The sequence below is a fragment of the Halichoeres trimaculatus genome, unplaced genomic scaffold (genome assembly GCF_033239565.1).
Source record: "Halichoeres trimaculatus isolate MK-OKI-2021-1 unplaced genomic scaffold, fHalTri1.1 fHalTri1_scaffold_12, whole genome shotgun sequence".
Classification (NCBI taxonomy): domain Eukaryota; kingdom Metazoa; phylum Chordata; class Actinopteri; order Labriformes; family Labridae; genus Halichoeres; species Halichoeres trimaculatus.
The window spans coordinates 33,731,342-33,757,299 of NW_027437190.1; the positions used below are offsets into that span (position 1 = coordinate 33,731,342).

The window sequence follows — 25,958 nt, forward strand, 5'->3', positions numbered from 1 at the left end:
CACACACACACACACACACACACACACACACACACACACAGAGTTAGAGAGCAGCCTGAGGCCTGTCTGACAGGACAGTTTAGCGGTCTCATTAGCGGTGTGAGGAATGCCAACAGATAATTAACCAGGAGAGATGAAGAGAGAAGGAGAGTCAGCAGTAAAACACGGAAAGAGAGGAAAGATGCCAGTGACCTTATCTCTGTCTCTGCTGGTTTAAAGAGGGGGTACTTTGTTTTTTTTAAGTCTTTATTTTGTCCCTCTGGTGCCACCGTAGTGTCTTTCCATGATTTCCAGCTCAGTAAATCTCTGTTTCTCTCTCTGGTGTTTAGTTAAAGTCTTCTCTCCTCCTTCAGTCTCTGCTCTGGCTCCTGTCTCTTTAAGAACTGATGTTAAAGTCCTTGTTCTTGTTTTTAAAGCTCTTCACGGCCTTTATGCTGCAGCTCCATCATTGAGGTTCTAGAATGTTCAACGACAAAGACAGAGAGCTTTCTGTCTTTGTGATGTCACAACATTCCGGAACTCTCTGAGCTCTCTGAGTGCAGAGTTTAAAAGATATTTAAATCTATTTTAACCTTCTTATTTTTTTTAAAATAAAAGTGTTTAAAACTTTTTGAATTGATAAAAAAGTTATTTTGAAATTTCTGAAAATGCACACAGTTGACATGGTTCTTGGTTTTTTAGTCTTTATAAATTTGAAAACAAATTTAAAAAATCAAATTTGTCCAAAAATTTTGCAATTTCAAAAAATACAAAAATTTGCGAAAATTTCAAGACATTTTAGACATTTCAAAAATTTTTGCAAACTTTTGAAATGTCAAAAAGTTTGAATTAATGAAAATTCTGCTTTTTTGGCAAATTGGAAAAATGCAAAAATTCACAAAAAATTACACACACTTAAAAAATGCAAAATTATTTTCTATTATAAAAAACTTGAAAAAAAATCCCAAAATTTGCAAAAATGTTTAACAATTTTTTATAAAAAAAAAATGCAAGAATCAAAAAATATATATAAATATGCAAAGATATTGGAAGAATATTCAATATTAAACATATCGGTTATGATGCTTAACTCATCATTTTTTTGTTGTTTGCTAATATCTTGCCACATTTTAAGCATCTATAATAGGCAGGCACATTGGCACTTAAATGAATCCATCCTCACAGAATCAAAATCAGTATTTTCTTCCAGATTAGTCTTTTTGTAGATGTAGTTCTCTTCCCAGGGCTGTAAAACTTGAGGTTAGCCACAGGTGCATGGAAAGTTGGTGGGCTGTTGATGTTGTAGGAGGTGAAGTAGAGCGGTGGCAGGCTTTATTGACAGATGGGATGAAGATTTAGTTCAACTAAATGTTAACGCAGGATTTTATTTAGTGTCAGTGTCTTTAATCATCAATACCCTCTGGAAGAAAAAGAACACAAAGACACAGTTTACCCCGCCAATAAATCACCCCAACAGAAGAGGTTCAAAAAGTGGGATGGCTTTTCTCGGTTATTTGGGGATCTGTCCCAGGATTAGTCTGCGGACATGTCGAAAATGTGTGGTTTTTAGTGACGAAGTGAACTGAACCACCTGGTGGAAACGGGCTGTAAATAGACGTTCAGCAGACGTTGAAAAAAGGGGTCACCTGGAGTAACAGTCCGCTTTTCCAGGAGACCAAAGTTAGACATCCAAGAATGAGGTGGAAGGGACGTCCTTTGAACGTCTCTTTGCTCGATGTGAATATAGCGCCCCCACATGTGAAATGAAAGAACGACAGCCCCTGGCAAAAACATATTTAAATCAAACCTTTATTTAAATTCATTCAGGATAACAGTGTCAGCTAAATTACAAGTTGTTTTATTTCAGTATGAACAGATGAGAAATAAAAAAGAAGACATGATACAAACAACGCTAGAAAAGAAAAGAGTTAATAACGACCTGAACATCTAGGAAATGATCGGAGGTGGGAGAAAGAGTTAGAGTTTCTGTCCAAAGAATCAACAAGCAAAGCAAACGTGGGACAGCGTCGGCCGCCAACAGCCCGCAGACTTCATTAAACCGCCGTCTCATTATCTAACGCTGAGTTCTTCACATGAAACAAAAGCAGATGCTCGTTTAAACTTGGCAGCGGAGGAAAAGGCTCGAGCCAGAAACAGTAAAGCAGCTGAAGTGTGTGAGAAATTAAACACCTGTTATTGGAAACGTGTGCAGAGCGCGGGCATCTCCAAGCGTCTGGAAACCAGAGAAACAAAGAGGAGACGCGTGACGCCCCTTCAGAGGAACTTTGAGATTCAAGAAGGTCCCAGACTGGCGGAGAAAAGGGGGTAAGTTTTTCGACAGCATTTTTAAAGGATGGGATGTAAACTCCAAACGTAAACACACAAACACAGAGACAAAACGCATGAACGTGTTAACTAAGGCAACTTCAGATGCGGCTCTCCCCAATCTCAAAAACACCGACTCCCTGTCCAGAGGACAGTCTTTGTCTTTGTATGGCAGGATGGAAAGAACAGACCCCTCCTCTCCTCCCCTCTCCTTCGTGGAGGTGTTAGTTCAGAGAGGAGGAGGAGGAGGAGTTGGAGACAGAGTAGAAGAAGGAGAGATCCGTGTTGTCTACCTCTGTCACGTCCTCTGATTCTCATTTAAGAGTTTGTTTCCTCGTCAGCCAGCTGCCTGCTCCCTGGTTGGTTGATCCGTCGTCATGGGAGCAGAGGAGGAGAGGGAATGAGGGGGCGTGGCCTCAATCTGTGGGGGCGGGGATGATGCAGATGTGCAGGAAGTTGTCGGGGTGGCTGAGGTGCTCGCTGAGCCACTGCAGAGGAGTCTCCAGGAGCGGTTCGATACCGTGGACGACCACCTGATAACGCTTCTGCTCACCTGACGAAGAGAGGAGAGGACAGGAAGAGGTTAGGGAGGGCATTTCATAAAAACATATATGTGTAAATATATTTATACAAACTGTTTTTCCTTTCCTTCTTTTTTTTAATTTCCACATTAATTTTCCTGCATTTTATTTTGCAGGCTCATCACCATTCATATATATATATATAAATATCTGTTACATTTTTTAATATTCTTTTTTCATTGTATTTACTTATTATTACACTTGAAGATTAAATCTTACTCTATTTATATATTTATTTATTTCATTATCTGCTGCCGTTGTAAAAAAAAGTATTTTAGATACTGAAGCAATCCTCATTCAGGAGCCTTGAAAAAAAACAAAGTTTCTTTTTTATTAATAGAATTTTTTTTCCAACTCATTTTTGGAAATTCAGGTCCTATTTGGGTTTTAAAATCTTTGGCTAGGATAGCTTTCTTGTGAAGCCAGCTTTAAATAAGTTTTTTTTTTTTTTTAAATTCAAAAAAAAATATGTATATATATATATAAATGTATATATATATATATATATATATATATATATATATATATATATATATATATATATATATATATATGTATATATATGCACACACAATTTTTTAAATTTCTTTTTTTTTAAATTATTTTCTTAAGTCTTTAATATATCTTTCCTTCTTCCTTTTTTTTACTTCCACATCAATTTTTCTCTTTTTTATTTTGTTTGCTTTCCACTAATTTATTTATTTATTTTTAAATGTCATTTTTATTTCATCCCTCTATATATTTATTTATGCCTCTGGTACCAAAAATTAAATAAAAAGAGTTAAAAAATAATAATAATGTGGTTTTAACCTGTTTTAATTGTGCACGCTGTCTTAGTAAATCACCTGCCACACGCCCATTAAAAACACATCGAATCTTTTAGTTTGTTCTTTTAAGCCCTTGCTATTTGGGATGTTAGTTGGTAGATCAGGCCCAATGAGTATCCCCAGGGGGAAAACCCGCCAATGCGTGCAATTCCACCGAATCAAGCGCTGACGCCGACCAGAAACCAACCAGGGTAAGGCCTGAACCGCAAAAGTCACAGACTTTTAAGTTCAGTCTCTCCACCATCAAACCTTACCACAAAAAATGAAGAGACAGAATCCATAAGAGCCATTTCGAGAATTTATTTGATATTATAAAACCTATTTTTTTCATATTATAAATATTTTATATTATAAAACTTGAGAGCATTAAGTTTCATTTTCTGATTTAAGGTTTTATTGATCTGGAGTTGACCGACAAAGTTAATGGTTTGTTTTGTTTGTGTCGTCATTTAAGACTGAAAGCTTTTGTCTGGTTAAACTTCTAACTAAGTTTAAAGTAGATGTACCTGTTTTATTTATCTGAGGTAGTCGAATAATGTCAAAAATAACCTTTGTCAAGTTTCAAGTCAGAGAAAAAAAGATGAAATCAAGTTTGAGAACAGCAGAAATAAAGACGGTGAAAAGAAAAGTGAGTGAAGAGACGGGATGATAGAAAGAGGAGGGAATGATCATATTATACAAGGGGTAGATACCACAACACACACCTCCCTGATCGACCTCTGTGGTGTGTGTGTGTGTGTGTGTGTGTGTGTGTGTGTTCAGGTGTAAAGTGACAGTTATCTGTTTTTTGTTTGTCATCGACGTGTTTTCATCCTTTAACTTTCACTCTGACAGTCTTTGGTTTCACACTCTGTGTGTGTGAGTGTGTGGGTGTTGGTGTGTGTGTTTGTGTGTGTGACAGGCTCCTGTCACTGACCCCTCCCACCGCTTAAAGGCCACAACCGCGAACCGTCAGTTACGAGCAGCGACTTGGTTCAGCCCTGGTTTTGAGGCTCGTCTGACTCACAGAGACCTGATTCTGGTCTCACAACCAGGAGAGTGTAAGCCAAGTGCATCATGGGAGATGTAGGCGATGTGGGGAGTAGTTTTTGTGAAGCTTTATTTTTCATTTATACCTCCTCTTTACGGCTCAGGTAAACCGTAAAATGCAGAAGTTTCTCTCAAAGATGAATTTGCGTTTGTGGCAAACCGCCGAGTTCAGCGGAGGATGCATCCTGCACCCTTCATTTATCACTTCTGCAAAACTACAGAGAGGGCAAATCAAGCAGAAACAATCAAGCATGGCGGTGCTAATCCATCTCTAACGGAAGGATGACGACGGCTGCAGCCGATGGCGTGCGCTCACGGCGCCGTGCAGTTAGGGGTTTACCAAATACTAGAAACGCTGCGGTGGTCTGATCATTCAGTCTTCACGGAGCTGACGCTTCTTTCTACAGCTCATTCTTAAGAATTATGAATTTTCAGCCAAGCGTAACAGAAAAGGGGAAGTTTTCATCACCCACCAACCAAAGACATCAGCATGAATGAAAGTTCACCTAAAAAAGCAAAACGGGGACTACAGCAATCATTGATTTCATTTTTTTTAAATTAATTTTATTATTTTATTATTTGAATGTTTAAAAAACAACAACATGAAAGTGTCATTCATAGTGTGCAGAGAAGATTAGAAACTGCAAAAAGGCTCATAAACGCTACGAAAAAATAAAAATTAATCAATTTTTTGTATCATTTCTAGTTTAAAATATCTTCCTACACTTTATCTGAGACACATCTACCTAACAGGTCCAGAAAAAATGAAGCCTGATTCTTTTTGTGAAGATTTTTTATCTTTAATTCTTATTTTTTATTAGGTTTTTTATTTTTCTTATTCATGTCTTTTTCAGTTTGTTTGGTTTTCCTGCTGCTGTTGTAACGACAAAGTTCCCCAGATGTAGGATCAGTAAATAAAATTTTATTTTAAATTTCAAAATCATCCTGATCCAAGAAACTTGAAAAAATAAAACTTTTCTATTAGCATTTTTTAAATTTTTTACCCATTTTAAGAAATTCAGGTTGTATCTGGGCTTTAATTTCTTTAGAAAGGATTTTTTTTCTGGTGAAACTAGCTCAAACTAGCTTTATTTTTTGAATATAAATAAGACAAAAATACTGGTTTTGACTTTTTGCAGTATAAAACTGGCAGTAATGCACATTTATTCCAAAATAATTGAAATTATTATTTTTTCTTTTTTTTCTTTCAAGAGGTAAAAACAAATTATTTTGGGACTTTATTTATTAACATTTTGAAATATGAAATTTTTGTCAAGATTTTTTTTCCTGTGTTTTATTCGTCTTAGGAAATTTAAAAAATGTTTTTTTAAGTTTCATTTATTCAAAACATTGATTAAACATAAAACAATAAGAACCTAATGAAAAATGAATTAAACTGTGTTTTTTATTGGTAATTTCCAAGTTTTGTTTATACTTTTTAAAACATTTGAAAACATTTTGATTTTGTAAATTTCAAAGTTAAAAGTTTTACTTTGCAAGTCTCTTATTTTTGAAAAAAAAAAAATATTAAATTAAAAACAAACAAACAAACAAACAAACAAACAAAAAAAATCTTCAGTGCCTTAAGAAAAATAAATTAATAATTTACATAATTAAGATTTAAGTTTGAAATTTGTCAGAGAAAAAAAAGAATAATTTGTGGAAAAATTTTAAACTTAAAAAAAAAAAAAAAGCTCTTAAAATGTTTACACTGCACAAAATCTGACATGACTGATTCATTACTGCAGAGTTTCAAATAAAACACAAATTCTTAATTTGCCTCATTGTGGTTGGTGGACTTGATAATTCAGCATTTTCTCCCAAAGTCTGCAGATTTCAATTCTTGATAAATTCACTTTGTTTTTGACTTCTCATATCTAAAAAAAGTGCAGGCGTGGTTTGTGTGACATGTTTCTATGTTTCATGATAAATGACTGACTACTGTTAAATTTTAACTCCTGCTATACAGCAAAAAAATGCTCACCTGTGAAAAGACAAATAAGAACTTAATCTCTGCTAAAACGCGTTAAAGACAAATGTTTCTGCAGTTTTTGGGCGGAAAGAGAAACTGTTTGTGAAATGAAAACAGCAGCTGTGCTCGGTTTGCTCTTTGATTTTAGACACTGATCTCTGACAGTCAGGATGATTCTGTGTGTGTGTGTGAGAAACAGGCCTTTTCTTGGTCTATCACTCTTGACCTTACACACACACCAAACACACACTCACACACTTAGACATGCAGATGGTCGGCTGTCGTACACCCACTGGAGCTGACATTTTGGCTCCACGTAATATCAGGAGGACGGTTGAGACAGAGCGTTAACTGACGGTCTGAGAAGCAGCTCCACCCTACACCTGCTGAGCGGCGGGCGAACAGCAGAGACTCAGACGCTGGTGTCAGGAAATCAAAGATCAGAAGGTTAGCAGGCTCCATTTCTGATGAGGCAAATTAGGACGAAGGTGGGCGGCTTCAGCTGGTGACCTTTACCACGCCAAATAATTATTCTACAGGCTATCACAACTTCACTTCAACATTTAAAAGACTATTCCTGTTTTTTTTTTTTTTTTAATGATGCTTAGATTTATTTCTGCACGGTGATTGAAAAAGAAACTATGATGTGCAGGGCGTAGCTGAGCAAACAAAAAGTGAAAAGTGTGATTTCTGCAGCCTGCGTGAAAAACAAACATCAAAGTTGATTTGATCTGTTATTGTGAGATGCAGAATCAAGATCAGGTCCAACAGGGGAACAGGACTGAACTTTGACTAAAAGTAATATAAAAATAAATAAACCAAAAACAATCCTTAAAAAAAAAAAAAAAAAAATGTGCTTGAAAAATATTTGGACATATTTAAAGCAAAATAACAAAGTGGAACATTCCTTTTATTCAGTTTGTTTTTCTCTCTCAGAGAAGTAAGAAGTCAGGTGAAGCACACGTTTGTCGCTGCGCAGAAAAACCACAGCACCACAACCTGACGGCACCAGAAACCAGACCCAGGTAAAGCTCAGTTTAAAGATGGAGGTGAAAACAGTCAGATGGCGCAGCGTGACTCAGGTCAGTAGTTTCAAGGTAACTGTGGAGAATAAATCAGGCAGGAAGGAGCTGAGAGGGATCAGAAAACACAAACAGACGAGTGAGTTCGCTCCCTCCAGCGTCATAACTTTGAATCTAGATCAGGGGTCTGCAACCTTTACTTCAATAAGAGCCGTTAGCCTCAGCTCACCTGGATTAAAGTCATTCAGGAGCCACAAAATCTACTTTATCTTCACTATAAAGACAATACAGTGTACATAATTGTATACATGATTAAAATATGGTGAATAAATATCTAAAGGAGAAGTTTTTTGAATTTGTAAATGTGAATATGTGATGTCTTTTTTTATTTCAATTAATATGCAAATGTTTTTTTTAATATTAAGAAATTCAAAAAATCTGCAAAAAAAAAAATCCCCAAAAATTAAAATTTAACAAATATGTGATTTTAAAATTTTGGACATTTAAAAAAATAAAAAAAAAAGTTAAAAGCTTGAAAAGATTTCCCTTTTTTTGAATTTTAAAAATGTGTAACATTAAAATAGGAAAAGATTGCAAAAATTCCAAAAATTTTCAAAAAATTTTAAAAAAATGTCATTTAATACATTTTCAAAAAATTCTAAAAAAATTTAAACACTACTTAAATATATAATAAATATATATTTATCAAACTGCTTATTTCATTACTTTCTGTTGTTTGCTAATGTTTTGCCACATATCAATCACATATATTTACAAAAAATAAAATCAAAACATTTTTGACATTTTAAAACTCAGCAAAAAAGTCACAAATTTAAAACTTTTTTGAAAAGTCAAAAATCTTTAGATTTTTTGATTTTTTGCAAAATTTGCAAATTGTAAAAAATCGCAAACATTTGTGAGGCAGCATTCTTTGACATTTCTAAAATGTGAAAAAAATTCAAAATTGTAAGAAATTTCAAAATTTGCTAAATTCTTTTCACAATTTTATATCTTTAAAAAAAATTAGCAAAAATTAAAAACAATACATAACTATTTGCAAAATTCTTTAAATAATAATTGACTTTAATTCCCTATATTGATCATTTTCCTTAATTTTTTTTTTTGTTATTTGCAAATGTCTTGCCACATATCAATCATGTATATTAAGCTGGCACGTTGTCAGTTAAATGAATCCATCCACACAGAATTAAAATCTGTATTTTCTTCCAGATTAGTCTTTTTGTAGATGTAGTTATCTTCCCAGGGCTGTAAAACTTGAGGTTGGCCACAGGTGCATGGAAAATTGGTGGGCTGTTGATGTTGTAGGAGGTGAAGTAGAGCGGTGGCAGGCTTTATTGACAGATGGGATGAAGATTTAGTTCAACTAAATGTTAACGCAGGATTTTATTTAGTGTCAGTGTCTTTCATCATCAATACCCTCTGGAAGAAAAATTAAAAAAAATTCTTTATTTTAAATATATTTTTTAACGCTACAAGGAGCCACTGCAAAGGAGTCAAAGGTTTCTGAGCCGCATGTTGGTTCTAGAATGTTCTTCAACTTGTCAAGGGATGGAACAGTAACGACAACAACAGAATTCCAGAATCAATAGAACTGAGACGTAACTTGACCCCAGCTGGAGACTTCAACAGAGTGAGGCTGATAGGAACTGCATTTCCCATGAGCACCCTTTAACAAATCAATAAATTGAAAAAGTGCTCAACCCTTTGTATTCAGTTTAATACCACGATAAAATCTACTGAATGTCATGTGACCCAAAAATATCTAAAACAGCGTTCATCAACAAAAGTGTTTATTTTAAACTTAATAACTGAAGAAATGTTTTTAAAGAGAAGAAAATCTTTAATTTAAAAAAACAAAGTGGCTTTGAGCAACTTGAGGAAAGTCTTCAGAAAGTGACGATTTTAGTCCTGAAAGTAAAAGGTGTGATCACGCCTGTGTGACAGCCAAGAATGAGAAATACACTTTCTCTGGGTCGCACACACACACACACACACACACACACACACACACACACACACACACACACACACACACACACACGCAGAGTTTTCTGGGTGGTGTTTCCCACCCTCCTCTGACTTTTAAACCTTTCTGCTGAACAACGGGCAGCAGATGAGGGCGGAGGAGGTGTAGTCTCATTATGAGAAATGGGGGAAATTCACACACACACACGCACGCACACACACGCGATCAGATACATATTACTGTAGATCCATTAGCCAGAAGCCTCACCAGTAATTTTACACACACACACCCCCAGTCTCCCACAGACTCATGATTTCTACGAGAAAGCGATGGTTTTTTGCGGTAACTGCAGCTGGTTTATCGTATTTTGGTCCTCGTCATCATCAGAATGAATTCCTGCAGTAAACACATTTTTACAGGCTGCGTCTGATCAGAGCAGCTGAAACTGATCGAGCTCAGAGGAAAACAGACGGGCCCGCCAAACCTGCCAACCTCAGTCCAGATCAACACTGGCTACACGTTCAGAGTTAAAGCGTCAAGGCTTTTAAGGCCACAGAGGTTTTTTTAATCAGTTTTTAGGCCAGACCAGTGAAGTAAAATAAATCAACCATTTTTGAATGACCTAATGGTCTGAAATTTAGGATTTTAGCTGGAAATTTAAGAAAAGAAGTTTGTATTCCTTGATAAATTTAAATTCAAAATCATATTTCTGAAACACTTTGGGAGCTAAGGCCAGTAAAAAGATAAGTAATTTTTTTTATTTTTGACAAAATAAATTCACAGTCAGAAATTTTAGATATAAATTCACAATTCTAGCTTTTATCTCAGAAACAAAACAAAACAAAACAAACAAAACAAAAAAAAAACAAAGAAAAAGAAAGAATACAAAAAATATCATTATTATTATAATTTTTTTAAACTAAAAATCAGAACTTGGGATTTTTGTGAGGTAAGGTCAGTTTAGAAATAACAAATAATTTCCTACATTTTTAAAACAATATTTTCAAAAAAATAAAAATAAATCTGAATTATCAGTTCAATCTCAAAATGAAGATTTCAATCAGACATTTAAGAAAGCAGAAAATAAAAAAAAAAAAAAATCTCAAAGAAAAGTCTGAATTTTAAACCAAGAATCTAATTTTTATTCGAGAGGATGTCAGAAAATTTTCAAACATTTGCCTGAAAGAAAACTCTGGAAATAATTTTCAGTTAGAAATTTCAGAACATAAAATTTTAAAATTAAATTAGAATTTAAAAATAAAGTCAGAATACTGATATTTTTATGTGGTTGTGAAAAAAGGTATAATCTAATCACAAAATTTAGATTTAAGATTTTTCAGAGAATATTAAGAACTTTTAAATTAAAGTCTGATAACTGATTTTTTTTTTTTTTTTGAGGTCAGGCCAGTGAAGAAAATTCAAAATCTTCAATTTTTAAAAAAAAAAACAAATCAACCTTTTTTATTCAAATTCACAATTCTGACATTTTAGTTTTTTTTGGGTGAAAGTTAGAGCAAGAGATGACAAATATTAATTTTCTAAATATTTTTCAAGTGTGTTTTTCAATTAAAGTGTCTTTGGTTGTTAAAGAGACCCAAATCCAGTCCACAGGAGTCCTCCTTTATCAGCAGGTATCAGGATCACCCCTGATGATCTATATCAGATATTATCTATTACTGTTCCTGAGAGGGGACTGAACAACTTTAAGACTGAATATATGAGTGAATGACTGACTGAATAAAAGAATGAATGAACTGGTTGGCGATGCATTCCAGGAAATCATGAAACCTAAACACTGCAGTCTGATGTCTCAGAAACCGCAAATGGTCTGCAGATTATTCAGTGTCGGACACAGTAGTGCGGGAAGAATGTTATACGGGAATAAATAGATTTTTACAGGGTTTTTTCCCACTTTGACTAACGCTCAGTCCTGTGATTCATTACAGCCTCTCAGCTCGGACCATTAACACCCAGAAACAGTGTGTCAGCAAACAAACAAACACAGCTGATCGAACATTAAACACACCGTCAGTGTCAGACGCAGATCAGATTCAGGATGATATTCAGTTATAGAAGTTTCTTAATTTTACAGAGGCATCTTAATTCACTTCACTTTTACCAAAATGATTTGAAAAATGAATGATGAATACTTTTGAACCTGAATCTAGTCATTTTTTTAATGTAGCGTTACACGACCTTTGACCTGCCAGGAGGAAGAGCACAGCCCGGTGCTCTGAGTCGTGTCTGTAACGTGTAACGTTAGTGAATCCTGGTTCTGTCCTACCAGAGCTCATCTACCAACTCCAACCTCACCAAGCAGAGCTAACGTAACCTGGCTCTTCATTTTATTGATGGACTCTCAAGTTTGAACAGACCACTGCAGAATAACTGCTGACTGTGGGTTTGAGGCAACATTAGCACAAAAAGATTAGCCCTTTTAGCCTTTAGATCATGCATTAGCTCGTGTTTTAGCCTTTAGCTTGTGTTTTAGCCTTTAGATCATGCTTTAGATTGTGTTTTAGTCTTAAGTTCTTGTTTTCACCTCTTAATCATGCTTTAGATTGAATTTTAGCCTTTGGCGTTTGTTGTAGCCTTAAGCTCGTGTTTTAGCTTTTAGGTTTTAGCTTGTGCTCCTGCTCATGCCTCAAACTATTGTTTTAGCCTAAAGCTTGTGTTTTAGCCCTAAGCTTGTGTTTTAACGTAAAGCTTGTGTTTTAGCCTTTATATCAAGCTTTAGCTTGTGTTTTAGCCTTAACAGCTTGTTATAGCCTTTAGCTTGTGTATTAGTCTTTAGCTTGTGTTTTAGCCTTAAGATCATGCTTGAGCTCGAGTTTTCGCCTTTAGATTTTTTTTCACCTTTTATTCATGCATTAGCTTGTGTTTTAGCCTTTAGCTTTTGTTATAGCCTAAAGCTTGTGTTTTAGTCTTTAGATCATGCTTTAGCTTTTGTTATAGCCTAAAGCTTGTGTTTTAGCCTTTAGATCATGCTTTAGGTTGCGTTTTAGCCTTTTGTACCTGTATTAGCCTTTAGCTCGTGCTCTATCTCTCTCCTGTTTCTCTTACTTCTGCTCTTCTGTCCTTTTTCTGTCTGACAGTTAGGCTCCAGTGTCCACCATCACCACAAAATTAATCACAGAAATTGTTTTCAGCAGAGAAAAACACACATCCCGCTTCTCTCTACTAAACTTCATCAGCTGGTGTGATGTTGTCATAGAGACTTAGACGTGCTCTCAATCAATCTGGCCCTGTTAGACTGGATCAAGAAGCTGAGGAACAGTATTTATGAACAATCTATATTGGTGATAATCTCAGGCATTGAAGAGTCTTTTTCAAGACCACCAATCAAGTCCTCAGAGTTTGTTTAAGATCTGAAAATGTGCTAAAGCTATGACTTTAAGTCCTGTCAAGTCACAGCAGCAAATGAAGTCCACACTTAAATTTATTATGACCTAAGTTTTTGACAACATGATATTTATCTCTGCAGAGGTTTTAACGTAATCTGGACTTTAACTTTGGATGTTTAAGTGAGACAAATTGTGTTTTCTTAGGAAGAGATCCCTGCGGTGAAAGTCTGATCCAGAACAAATCCCAGCCTCAGGCCTGTGAGAGGAAACGTCAACACTCCGCTCTATCAGCCACAGTCTGATTATCAATGATTCCTTTGGCTCGCAGACACACAGCCACAGTATGAATGAAATGGGCCAGTTTGTCCGCCAACACTCACACACACTCACACACTCACACACACACACGCCCTGTGGTTCAGCAGAACAAGACCGCCGGCCAAGACGACATGTTTCGTAAGTCGAGCGGAGCCAACCACTATTTAGGAAGACCACAGCAGCGCGCTGAGCTCGCAGCCAAACACAGTCTGACAGCTCCACTGAAGGCTGCTCACCAGAGGCACCAGGCAGTCCCTGACGATCCTCGCCTCAGCAACAGCTTCCAGATCCTCCAGAGGGATCCTCCAGAGGGGTCCTCCAGAGGAACCCCCAGGGTTTCACGGCTGGGTGGATTATACAATCTCTCCATTAGCTTCAAGTGTACTCTGACTGAAGGACTTAAACCCGTTTCCACCAAGTGGTTGGGTCTAGATCGGTAAAGCCTGATCCCGATAGCATTTCCACAGCCAATTGTGCCCTTATTGGTAGGCGGTGTGTTGGCCAGATGCTAACAGCAATGTTAGCTACTTAACAGAGTGACAACATAGCAGTGTGACACAGTGTATCCTGCTAACAAGTCCAACAAAGAAAAAAACCCTAAACAGTTTCATTTTATCAGCAGTTTCACGCTGTCTGGTGACGGCTAGGGACGGGTACCTTTCACATTTGAAACCATACGGTACTGATGCCTGGTACTCGACAATTGGTGTCGGTACTCAACGGAAGAGTAGGTAATTTCCTGTGCAGGACATGAACACAACATTGCAAGTTTATGAATTGAGAAATAAACATATTAAAGTTGCTGTGAGGGGAATCTGTTTTAATGTGACCACCTCGCCACCTTCTGGCCTGGAGTCTCTGCACAATGTCCTTAAGATTTGACTTTTAACCAGGCATTTGTTTGTTTGGAACAAGTTTTCTATAAGTCAACTTTTTATCAGATACAATGCAACAAAGTTAAGTATTTATAATTACAGTTGCGTAGCACTGTTGTTTGAAATGTGACAACAAGCTAACACAGTTCTTACCGTAAATCAGAAGCTGGCTACATGTAGGGCTAATAGCTGCCCAGTGCTACAACATATCTGTAGGCTATCGTGTCAACAAGCTAACTGTCAGTTAGTTTAGTAGCTGTCTGTATGTAGCGCTGACAGCCCAATGCTACAAGATGTGTCCGTAATGTGTAACGTTAGCTAATCCAGGTTATGTCCTGCCAGTCATCTACCAATCAGAGCTAACATAACCTTACTCTTTATTTTACTGATAGACTCTCAAGTTTGAACAGACCACTGCAGAATAACTGCTGATTGTGGGTTGGAGTCAACGTTAGCACAAACAGGTTAGCTTGTGTTTTAGCCTTTAGCTTGTGTTTAAGCCTTTTGTTTGTGTTTTAGCCTTTAGCTCGAGTTTTTGGCCCGTGTTGTAGCCTTTAACTCGTGTTTTAGCCTTCAGCTCATGTTTTAGCCCATGTTTTAGCCTTTAGCTCGTGTTTTAGCCTTTAGCTCATGTTTTAGCCTCTAGCTCATGTTTTAGCCTTTAGCTCGAGTTTAAGCCTTTAGCTCATGTTTTGGCTCATGTTTTAGCCTTTAGCTCGAGTTTAAGCCTTTAGCTCATGTTTTGGCTCATGTTTTAGCCTTTAGCTAGCGTTTTTACTTTTAGCTCATGTTTATGCCTTTAGCTTGTGTTTTAGCCTTTAGCTCTTTTGTAGCCTTTCGGTCATGTTTTAGCCTTTAGCTCATGTTTTAGCCTCTAGCTTGTGATTAAGCCTTTAGCTCGTGCTCTATCTCTCTCCTGTTTCTCTTTCTTCTGCTCTTCTGTCCTTTTTCTGTCTGACAGTTAGGCTCCAGTGTCCACCACCACTACAAAATTAATCACAGATATCGTTTTCAGTAGAGAAAAACACAGATCTCTTTTCTCACCACTAAACTTCATCATCTAGCGTGGTGTTGTTATAGAGATTTAGGGGTGCCGTAAATCAATCCAGTTTTGCTGGAGGGGAGGCTCCAAAGTAGGATTTTGAAATAACTAACATTGGTACTGATGATCTCATTTGAAGTCTGGATTACCATCGGGCATATATCAAGGAGACTTTCAAACTGCTCACTGCCGCTTTAGATTGGAAAAAATGAGATTTTCTTATTAAAAAATGAATATTTATTATCACATTTATTGAGTATTGATACCAATTTCCAGGTACCAGGCATTGGTAACGTGTTGTTTCAAATGTGAAGGGTACCCATCCCTAATTTGACAGATTTCGTACACCCTTCACTTTAGGTTTTAGAAAACTGCTGCATACACAAATTTTAAAACAATGGTCTCAAATAGAGAAAATGTGTCTCTGCAAACCACATTTTAGCCAACAGTAAATCTGAGCAGGATTCTTGAATTTCCCCCGCCTGCTGCACATGAACCATAACCCACGACCTGCTGTTTCTAAACAGCCACTGAAACCTGCAGCCTCAGACGTGAAGCGACCCGTTTGATGAAGACAGGCTGCACGGCTCCTGAAGCAGAGGAAAGTCAGCAGAGAGGAGGAGGAGGAGGAGGAGGAGGAGGAGGAGATGCTGGAGGTATCGCTCTGTGAGGAGGGGCAGAGGGCTGAAGGAGGGGCTGAGAGGACGGGGCGGGGGGTTTCCTCTGATTACAAAATCCAACACAGGTTTTTTTTTTTTTTTTTGATCAGGCCCACCTCTGATTAAAACCTGAAAGGAAAACAAACTTTGCTTACAAGAAAAGGTCTGTCAGCACATGTGTGTCATGTGTGGGCAGCAACAAGACCTCAGCTCCACTCCCGCCAGAAAACTTGCTCAATAACACACCTGGTCAGAAAACACAGAGTGATGCAGCTCGAACAGACGTCACAGCTGACCGCTGCTTTCTGTAACATCATGTTTTGAGTTTCTTTCCCGCAGCCCGTGGGGAACAACAGCCTCACGGCAAAACACACACATCCAGTGTTTTTGGGAATCCCCGTTCGTCGGCTTGTCTAATTCAAGCCACCCTCATTTGTTTGGTTTCTGGGTCCCACAGGGGTCAACACCAAATCCTCCTCCAGACATAACAGACGGGGGACGGGAGGAGAGAAATATTTGATGTTAAGAGATCACAAGGAGCTGGAGTGGAGCGTCTCTTTTTGTTAAACGTAAGGAAGAAAAAAGAAGAAAGATCCTCTGAACTCCTCAACAATACATCCACCGCCGCCCCGCCCAGCACACGTCCCGGCCTCTCTAATCCAAACACGCCGCCATAATCTCCGGCTATCACTCGACTCATCTACAAGCCGAGGAAGAGCTAAAAACCAAACAAACGACGGGACACAAAAGGACCACTTTCACCTTGATCAGGCAGACTCCAGCGGGAGGGAGGAGGGCAGAGATTTAACGTCAAAGACATGAAAGACGTCTGCGGCAGACGGGGGAAGATGTGGAAGACTTCACCTGAGATAGAGGATCAAAGAGGAGATCAGGAAACTAGAAGGGAAGAAAGGAGGAAGAAAGAGGAAGAGGATATCTCTGTCTCCACCTCACAGTCACGCAAATTTCAGAGAAGACAGCGAAGCTACTGAGGAGAGGAGAAATAAAGGTTCAATAAAAGACTGAAGGAGGCAGCTGTTGTTGATCAGCTGATGCTTGTAATTCACTCAGACTGGAACTATAAACTAAGATGGAGTTGGCCGGTGTTAGGAGCAGTTGTTAAAGTCTGAGGGAACATGTTAATAAAGAGCGGCTAATGATGCTTCCCCAGAGATGATTTCTTTTTATTAATCAGTAAGAGCAAACCACAAACGAGCTTAACTTCAGTTATAGCTTCAATAAAGCTTTAATAAATGACCTAAGTATTTAAAGAGAGGGTAATATGTTTCATCAATGACGTTCTAGACCAAGGGTCTTCAACCTGCAGCTCCGGAGCCTCATGCAGCTCTTTGACTCCTTTGCAGTGGCTCCTTGTAGCTTTAAAAAATAATATTGAAATAAAGAATTTTTATTTTTTCCAACAGAGGGTATTGATGACTACACAGATTGACAAGAGAAATATCATGCATTGACATTTTATTGAACTAAATATGCAACAACTCTCACAATAAGGCTTCAAATTTTTTTAAAGAATTTTGCAAGTCCTTTTGGAGTTTTTGCTAATTTTCTGAATTACATTTTTTGGGCATTTTGTCAAGTTTAAAAAAACAATCAAAATATTTTGAGGATATTGCTCATGTTTGGGTCTTAAATGTTTTTAATTTCTGAAGTTTTTCAAGTTATTTTGATTTTTTTAATTAGCACATTTTTGAAATTGTTAAATTTTTTGAAAATTAAGCAAATTTTTTTTTTTTTTTTTTCAAATTTATGAAATCTGGTAAATTTTTTTAAATTTCACATTTTTTGGAATCTGCACTCTTTTAAATTTCCCTTTTTTAAATTTGCAATTTATTGAAAAAAAAAACAAAAATTTAAGAAATCATTGGCACTACCAAATTTTTTCTTTTTCTTTTTTGAGTTTTTGCGCATTTTTTCTTTCTGATAAATAAAAAACCAAGACATCAAATGTAAAATTTCGGAAACACAAAAAAACAGCTCTTGCTAAAATAATGATTCACTAGATTTTTATTATGTATAGAATTTTATATTCTTTTTTGTTTTTACTGTAAAGACAGAATGGCTTCTACGGAAGTGAAGGTTGCAATATTAACAACATTTTGTAATTCTTACATTTTTTTGAAGATTTAGCAAAATTTTAGAATTACTTTTTTTTGCAAATGTATAAAATTTTGGCAAATTTTTGAAATCTGCACCCTTTTAAATTTCTTTTTTTAAAATTTGTAACTCCTTGAAAAAAATGCAAATTTAAGAAATTAATGACATTTTAAATTTTTCTTTTTATTTTTTGAGTATTTGCGCAGTATTTTTTTTTTATAAATCAAAAACCGAGACATCTCATGAACAATTTCAAAAATTCAAAAAAAATATTATTAAGACAATTATTCTTAAGATTTTTGTTATGTATAGAATTTTATACGCTTTTTGTCTTTACTGTAAAGACAGAATGGGTCTTATGTAAGTAAAGGTTGCAGACCCCTGTTCTAGAATGTTCATCATCAAGGACAGAGAGCTTTCTGCCCTGATGATGTCACAACATTCCAGAACTCTCTGAGCTCTCTGTTTTTAAAGGAAACTAAAGACCCTTGGCTTTTTCATCTGTAGTCATTTTTTAAATCTTATCTTTCATTTACATTTCTGCACTTGTCCTTAAAGCATTTAAAGAGAGGGTCCTGTCCTTCTTTAAAAAGTATTTTTACATGATTTACAGCTCCATAAAATCCGTAATTTTCTCTCCCTGGTTTTTTAGAAAACCCTTTTTCAGCCTCTTTCTGAAAGACTTCTATTGTCTTCATAAAGATCCCTACTCAATCAACCTCAGTGACCTTAGTGTTTGAGGCCCGCCTTGCCAACATCTTGTTAAACTCTTGTGAAGATCTGGAGATGTTTTTAGAAAAGAGTCTTTTGATCAGTTTCAGTGTTTTCTACAGTATATGAACATGTAGAGGTTTGATTTTTTTTAATCCATGTTTAATTTATGGGATAGCAGAATACATGCTCTTTAAGTTTTACAAACTTCAGAATGCAACTCTGGTGATTTGCTAAGGGGGTTGTAACTGAGTCAGAAATAAACTCCATAAAGAATTTCTACAAAATTGTGTTTGCTGGTATTTCTTTGTTGCCACCTAGTGGTTTGAGAGCTAGAAGAGCTTCTAGCTAGCTAGCTAACCTGAGTGCCTGTGTAACATGGTTATCAGTGTTTAGTTGTCTAATTATTTATAATTGATGTGGAAACTGTTTTTAACTTGCATTTTGACTCAACATGACTTAGACTTACAGAGAGGTGTTGAAAATTTAATTCAATGCAGGATCTGCTGTTTGTTTACATGCCGAGCTAATGCAGCTGTTAGCTGAATGATGACTGTGTGTTGTTGATTTTTGTTTTCATCACCTTATTACTCTGCTGTCTGCACATGCTCAGCAGGTGACCAGAGAGAAGGAGGTCCATTTCATCCAATGCATAAAAACAATGTAATACTAGAATACGAGTTGGATCGAATAATGGAAAATTAAGAGTCGTGTCAGATCTTTCAGTATAATCTCAATAAGTTTTCAGGTGCTGGGTGTGAGCAGCAGGAAGTGTGTGATGTTGATAAAATGAGAGTGAATGGGAGTTAAAGTGGCAGACAGACGGCAGAGGGGAGGGTGGAGGCATCAGGGGGGTTGTTAATGGCTCCGTCTCCTCCGTGCAGGTGAGTCTCCTGCGGGTCCTCTGTCCTAACTCTCTATTGTCTCCTTATCTACTTCCCCTTTGCACACAGAGCCTGTTTAGACTGCTGCTGAGCCTCTTTCTCTGCTCTCATCTTTTTTTTTTATTATCACCACACCTCCGACACAGCTGCCACCGAGTGCCACGAGTGCACACGCAGCTCGTACACTAAACCTGCTCTCCACATGCACAATAAGAGGAGCTTGTTGACTGTTTACAGGTCAGCACAGATGTGTTGTTTCATATTCTGCTGATTCGGACTCTGGGACTTTGAGTGTTTTGAGGTTTTGTGGTTGGAGAGGCTTCTGATCTTCTTCAATATCAAAATTCAAACCATGAAATGATAATACACAAAAAAAATCATCTATTAATGCTCTTTTAGAGGTTTTTATGATGAGAGAAGATAAAGTCTTTCATTCAGGGTTTTCTGTTTGTCATATCTGTAGTAGATCTGCACTCCCCTCTAATACTCCTCTCTATAACTTCTACCTACGCATCTCTGTTCACAGTTTGTCATCCAGCTCTCAGAGCGTCTACATCTGTGGGTGTTTTATCTGAGACAGCAGATCTCTGACATGCTTGGTGTGGCTGTGTCAATAAAAGAAACCTGCAGAGTTTTTTTTTTCCTCTTTCTGATTTGCAGAAACTCTCAGGCTTTGTTTTTGATAAGGAAACCAAAAAACACAAACATTTTACCCTCAGATTTTGGCATGTTTCTGACTACCTTTAGCAAATATTTAATAAAAAATAGATTCTGGAGCAACTAAAAGTCTCTTATCTGTAGACTTACCTTCATTTGGTAAAGCTGTAGGGTACATCTCTTTTAGCAGGTCCCCAAGTGTGTGCATGTTTCCTTCAGCTGAAACCGGACGAAACAGTTTCTGGATGAACGGTCGGTCGCTCGTCGTCTGAAATGAACCAAGAGGAGAGGAGTGATCAAAGTGAGCCTGAGGCCTTCGAATAAAGTTTATGAGGCTGGTTTGAAAGAAAAACAAAGATCAAATATATTCAACTAGTTTAAAAAGCAAAGTAGTATCCAAAGATCAGGCTTTCTGCAAGCCAAGTTTAAAGAGTGAGTATTGTGCTTTCCCATCTTAAACCTCTACATATTTATATGTTGTAGAAATCTTAAACTGAAAAAAAAGAAATCTTATCAAGTGTTTTTGTCTAAATTTAAGTAAAAATTTGGTTATACTTAATTAATTTAATAAATTATGTCTAATTGTATTTGACATGAGCCACCTTCAACTGACCAGTCTACGAAAATGTCCTTTTCCAGTTATTTAAAGACAAAAATCAGGTCTGAATGTCTTGTAACAAGCTGAAATGAAAAAAACTGCCAATGGAACAAGAAAAAAAAATTGCTTGAAACTGGAATAATGTCATGAAACAACTTTTCTCTTGTTCCATAGGCAACTTTTTTTGTCATTCCAAGCAATAAGGCTTTAAAGTCCTTTTGGAGTTTTTGCTAATTTTCTGAATTACAATTTCTTGGCTTTTTGTCAAATTTAGAAAACAAATCCAATATTCTGAGGATTTTGCTAATTTTTGAATTTCAAAGGTTTTTCAATTTCAGAAAATTTGTGCAAATTATTGTTTTTTTTCATTATTTTGTATTTTTTTGCAAATTTCTTCACTTTTTAAAATTTCATTTTTTTTAAACTTGGAACTTTTTGAAATGTCTATTTTTTTTATTTTTTTTTATTTTTTTTTTTTTACAAATTTATGAAATTAATGACATTACAATTTTTTTCTTTTCATTTTTTTGATTATTTGGATTTTTTATTTTTTTTTTGATAAGTGAAAAACCAAGACAACACAGGTATAATTTCATAAATACAAAAAATAATCTGGTTTATATAATTATTCTATAGATTTTCATTATGTATAGAATTGTATGCACTTTTGTCTTTATTGTTAAGATTAAGTACATGGCTCTCATGGAGGTAAAAGTTGCAGACCCCTGTTCTAGAATGTTCATCATTAAGCACAGAGAACTTCCTGCCCTGGTGATGTCACAACATTCCAGAACTCTGAGCTCTCTGAGTGTTCTTAAAGAAAACTAAAGACACTTACTTTCATAATCTGGAGTCATTTTTAATCTTATCTTTTCTCTACATTTCTGCACTTGTCCTTTCCAACAAGAAAAAAGTGCTCAAAAACAAACAAACGGAAGCATCAGCGTGTTACGAGGTGGATTAGTGGTAGTTCTGAAAACAGGATGTCAATGTCAGCTAAGGTTTGGTTTCAGAAGGTACAGGGGCAGCCTGGGGGGGCCTTAAAGGGAGATTAGTTGAATGTGGACATCCATTGATCCAGAAGTATTTTCTCTGTTGGGGAATGATTTTGTGTAGTTGTTGTGTTATAAAAATACTGTGTGTTGTCAGACACAGGTAGACCACAAACAAAAGATTAGCTGGTTCATGTCACATTTCCTAGGTCAGTCAATACCTCAGTACCAAAAAGGGCTTATTTTACTAATATGAGCTAGTCAAAACTAGCACACTTTCTCAAGAGTAGAAATACACCAGCGTAACAAAACAAACCGGGTATAACTGAAACTGTAAACTGTCTTTGCAGATACGTCACTTTCTGATCTGCCAACAAAGGTTTGGTTGTGCCGCCTGACTCTGCTCTGTAAGAGGAAGATCTCAATCATGGGAACAGGAAACCAACGTGCACAGTTGGCAGGATGTGAGGTCTTCAGAAGTAAATCAAACCCTCCGCTTCAACCACCTGAGAGGTTTGCGGTATTTTGAAGTCATGTTACGCCTGTCTTTGCTTCTGATGCTTCTGTACCTCGAGTTAGGGCCATAAAACTGCTACACACTAAGGAAATTCATGATTCAGACTTGATTAAAAAAACTCAGTCACTGTGAAGTCAAAGAGTGATTTAAGAGTCGTCAGACATGTGACATCAATTAGAAGAATTAATGGAGAACCAGTCAAAGCATCCTGTGAATTCGACGTATCTTCCGTCTTCACAATCTGGGAAATTTTCTAGGTGATGTGCCTTTTAACCAGCCGGGGAAATCCACAGCACTACGCACGCGAATGCTGCAAATGCTTACTGGTCTGAGCTGGGAATGTGTTGCTTTGATGAGCCAACTGCTCAGAAAGTAATATTTGGGAACATGTGGACAGATGTTTCAGCTGTTACAGATGCTATGGACATGTTTTACTGATCAGTCTGAAAGGCATTAGCAGCTGCTTAAGTGCGTTCCTGGCAGGACAGTCAACTTCTGACCGCATTCAGAAACTCGACCGGCCTCCTCGCACAGCTCAGATACAGGGAAAAGATGAGTAAAGACAAGTTTGATGTTGTTTGCGCAGAAAAATCCCTTTTTCTCATGAGAACCATGTAGAGGTCAGAGATCCGGGTTTAGAGGTCAGGAGGTGATAATGTCAGGGTTTAAACCTGTGTAAAAACACCTGTTTTGGTTGCTTGAAAACCGGTGACGCACTGACTTTTGGAAACATGTCTTTTTAATGTAATCAGGTGGAATTGCACCACAGTTGAGACCCTTGGGGGAAAATTAAAAACCTATCAGCCTTGACTTGCAGATGTTAAGTTAAACAAATCTCTGTTGGGCGAAACCCAACCCACAACTGAGTACTGATGGGAACGATCAGGGACTCACATCTCTTGTTTGATACTTGTGTGGAGAGTTAGATTAAGACTGGTTTGGGCTTTTATGTTTCCATTTAGCCCCGTTTCCATCAAACGGTTCGAAACGGATCAGTACAGTTTGGTTTAGGTTGGATCTGTAAAGCCTGATCTTGTTTGTGTTACCACAGCCAACAGTGCCCTTCTTGGTAGGCAGCGTGTAAGCTGGATGCCAATAGCTGCATCAGATACCCCATTAATAAATCCAATGAAGAAGAAAAACACGACCAGAAACAAAGAGCTTCAATGGAAGGCATCCAGCAATTTGTTTTCTTTGTAAAACAACGGACCGCAGTGTTTCTAGCTCCACCTTTTGTGGGTCAGATTGGTATGAATGGGACCCCAACAGAAGGGTACCAAAAAGTGGGATGGTACAGGTTGGTAGTTCGGGGACCTACCCCAGTTTTATTAAAAGAAAATGCCACAAAATGTGTACCATACCAAGACGAACCAAGCTGAACCACTTGGTGGAAACGGGGTCTTGGACAGGAAATGTTGGACAAAAGAAGGGAATGACATGTAGAAGTGTCCCAGTCAGATATTGATATCCAATATCAGTCCGATATCAGCAAAAAAACAAGTATTGGTATCGGTCGAAATGCATCTCTGATATAAGCACTCAGATATAAGCAGTTTCTGTTACCCATTGGTTAATAATAAATGGGTCAGTTTTTCCTCATACCTACTGTTACTGACTATAGTTCTTTGTTTGAATAATATCACTTAATCAAGCCTTTTCTAACATGACAGATATACTACAGAATAAGTAATAAAAGTATGCATGTTTAATGCTGATATATCGGATTAATATCGGTATCGGCCAATACTCAATGCTGCAGTATCGGTATCGTATTGGAAGTGAAAATTTAATATTGGGACATCCCTAATGACATGTGCAATATTGTACCAGGTATCAATCCTTCAAGTAGCCTTACAAGGACTGTTGCCTCTGTACATGGGGCGCCACCTGATTGTACTTAGCCAAACTTTCGCTCCCTGACGCCACCTCTTAACATCTCTCATCCACTGTTACATCGTTATTATGCAACCAAAGAGAAGTGAGGGGTTGTTAAACAGTGATGCCTTCCAAACCTATTAACATATGCATATTTCATACATCATTGTATAAATAAAATAGTTCAATTTGATCAAAAACTGTGCATACAGAAAATGTTAGATCTGTTTCTTTCTCGAAGACCCTGAGGTGATTAAACCAGTATAAAGGTTGGGGTAATGGGGTTAGGTCTCTGGCTTTGAGGGATGGGTACCTTTTACATTTGTAATGTTACGGTACGAATGCAAGGTACAATTTTGGTACTTTGTGTGTTTATGTGGTAATACCTATAAAATCTCAAAGATTTCATTAAAACATATTTATTTCTCAGTGTATAAACTTGCAATTCTGTGCTCATGTTCAGCATGGAAAGTCGCCTACTCTACCACTCCCTCCCAGTCACAAGGACGCGTTTAGGTACCAAAACATGGTACTGTTTGATTTTAAGCAAACCCATGAAAGTACCTAATTCAGAACCCATCCCTACCTGCTTTATAATGCTGGAGAGGTGGGCTGTGTGAGTCCAGGTGATTTGCACATGACATGACACTGCCAAAACCAGGTATTTCTGTAAAAAGCTACACAGATGCACAGAAACTGCACATTGTAGATGTTGTTGAGGTCGCTTAAGTATTTTCCCCTCTATGAGACTGGCAATACAAACTGTGCCAATGTGACATCTCAAAACCTGTGAGGGGACTATAATCATCCTGAAATCAGCCTCTGCACTCCGACCATCCTCTCACAGCCACACCACGCTGATGATGCAGTCCTGACCTCCAACCCTCCCACTGTTTCCTCCTTATCATGTTAGTAATCAAGACACTGAAGCTCCTCCTGCTGCTGACTGTGATGCAAATCCCCCTGGGTAAGAATGACCACCAAATGCCTTTAATGTAAACTGACTAAGTCGTTATGGGATGGCTAATCAAAGGTGACGTTTGCAGAAAACATCCTCATGAGTGTTCAGCTCTGATCAGCAGCCCTGCAGCCACAGCATTCCAGGAGGGAGAGGTACGGGAAACAGGGTGGGAAATTACCGCCAGACACCAGACAAAGATCTAGTAAACCGACAAGTGGACTCAAAAATGTAAGCATCTATCGGAGAAGGGTGTCACAGAGGCTCATAGAGGAGCCGGCAGGAATACCTCCAGCACAGTCTCATAAAACTTTGAGAAGACTTTAAGTGTTTGATCGCTCCTCCTGGTGGTCTCCTGCGTCCCCATATTGTAAACATGGGTACAAAGTACTAAAGCTGGATGTTCAGACTGAGCGTGTGCAGTTTTCCAAATCTCTACATATTTATGTGTTGTAGAAATCCCTGACTGTATCTGTAAACAAAACACTTTGTACTAAAAATAGCATCAGACCTTAACCCTTTAAAGCCTGAACGACTATTTTGGAACTGAGATTTTTAATAATCCATTTAACAAAATTCACTTAATAAATAAATAGTGCTATATTCTTGTTAAAGATGTCTTTTTTGTATCATATTTGACAAACTGGTTGGTTTTTACAGCTCTTTTGATATTCTTTTTAGTAGATTAGCT

General features: G+C 37.2%; 1 protein-coding gene across 1 annotated transcript in view; it reads right to left on the reverse strand.

The window, feature by feature from the left end:
• Positions 1 to 1,772: 1,772 nt before the first annotated feature.
• The window catches only part of atg5 (ATG5 autophagy related 5 homolog (S. cerevisiae)), a 49,229-nt gene continuing 25,043 nt past the window's right edge, over positions 1,773 to 25,958 (reverse strand). The window contains exons 7-8 of the mRNA XM_074683524.1: positions 20,478 to 20,595; positions 1,773 to 2,857 (exon numbers count right to left, since the gene is read on the reverse strand). Of these exons, the coding sequence (XP_074539625.1) occupies positions 2,721 to 2,857; positions 20,478 to 20,595 (255 nt within the window). The 3' untranslated portion in view covers positions 1,773 to 2,720. The remainder of the gene's footprint in view (positions 2,858 to 20,477; positions 20,596 to 25,958) is intronic.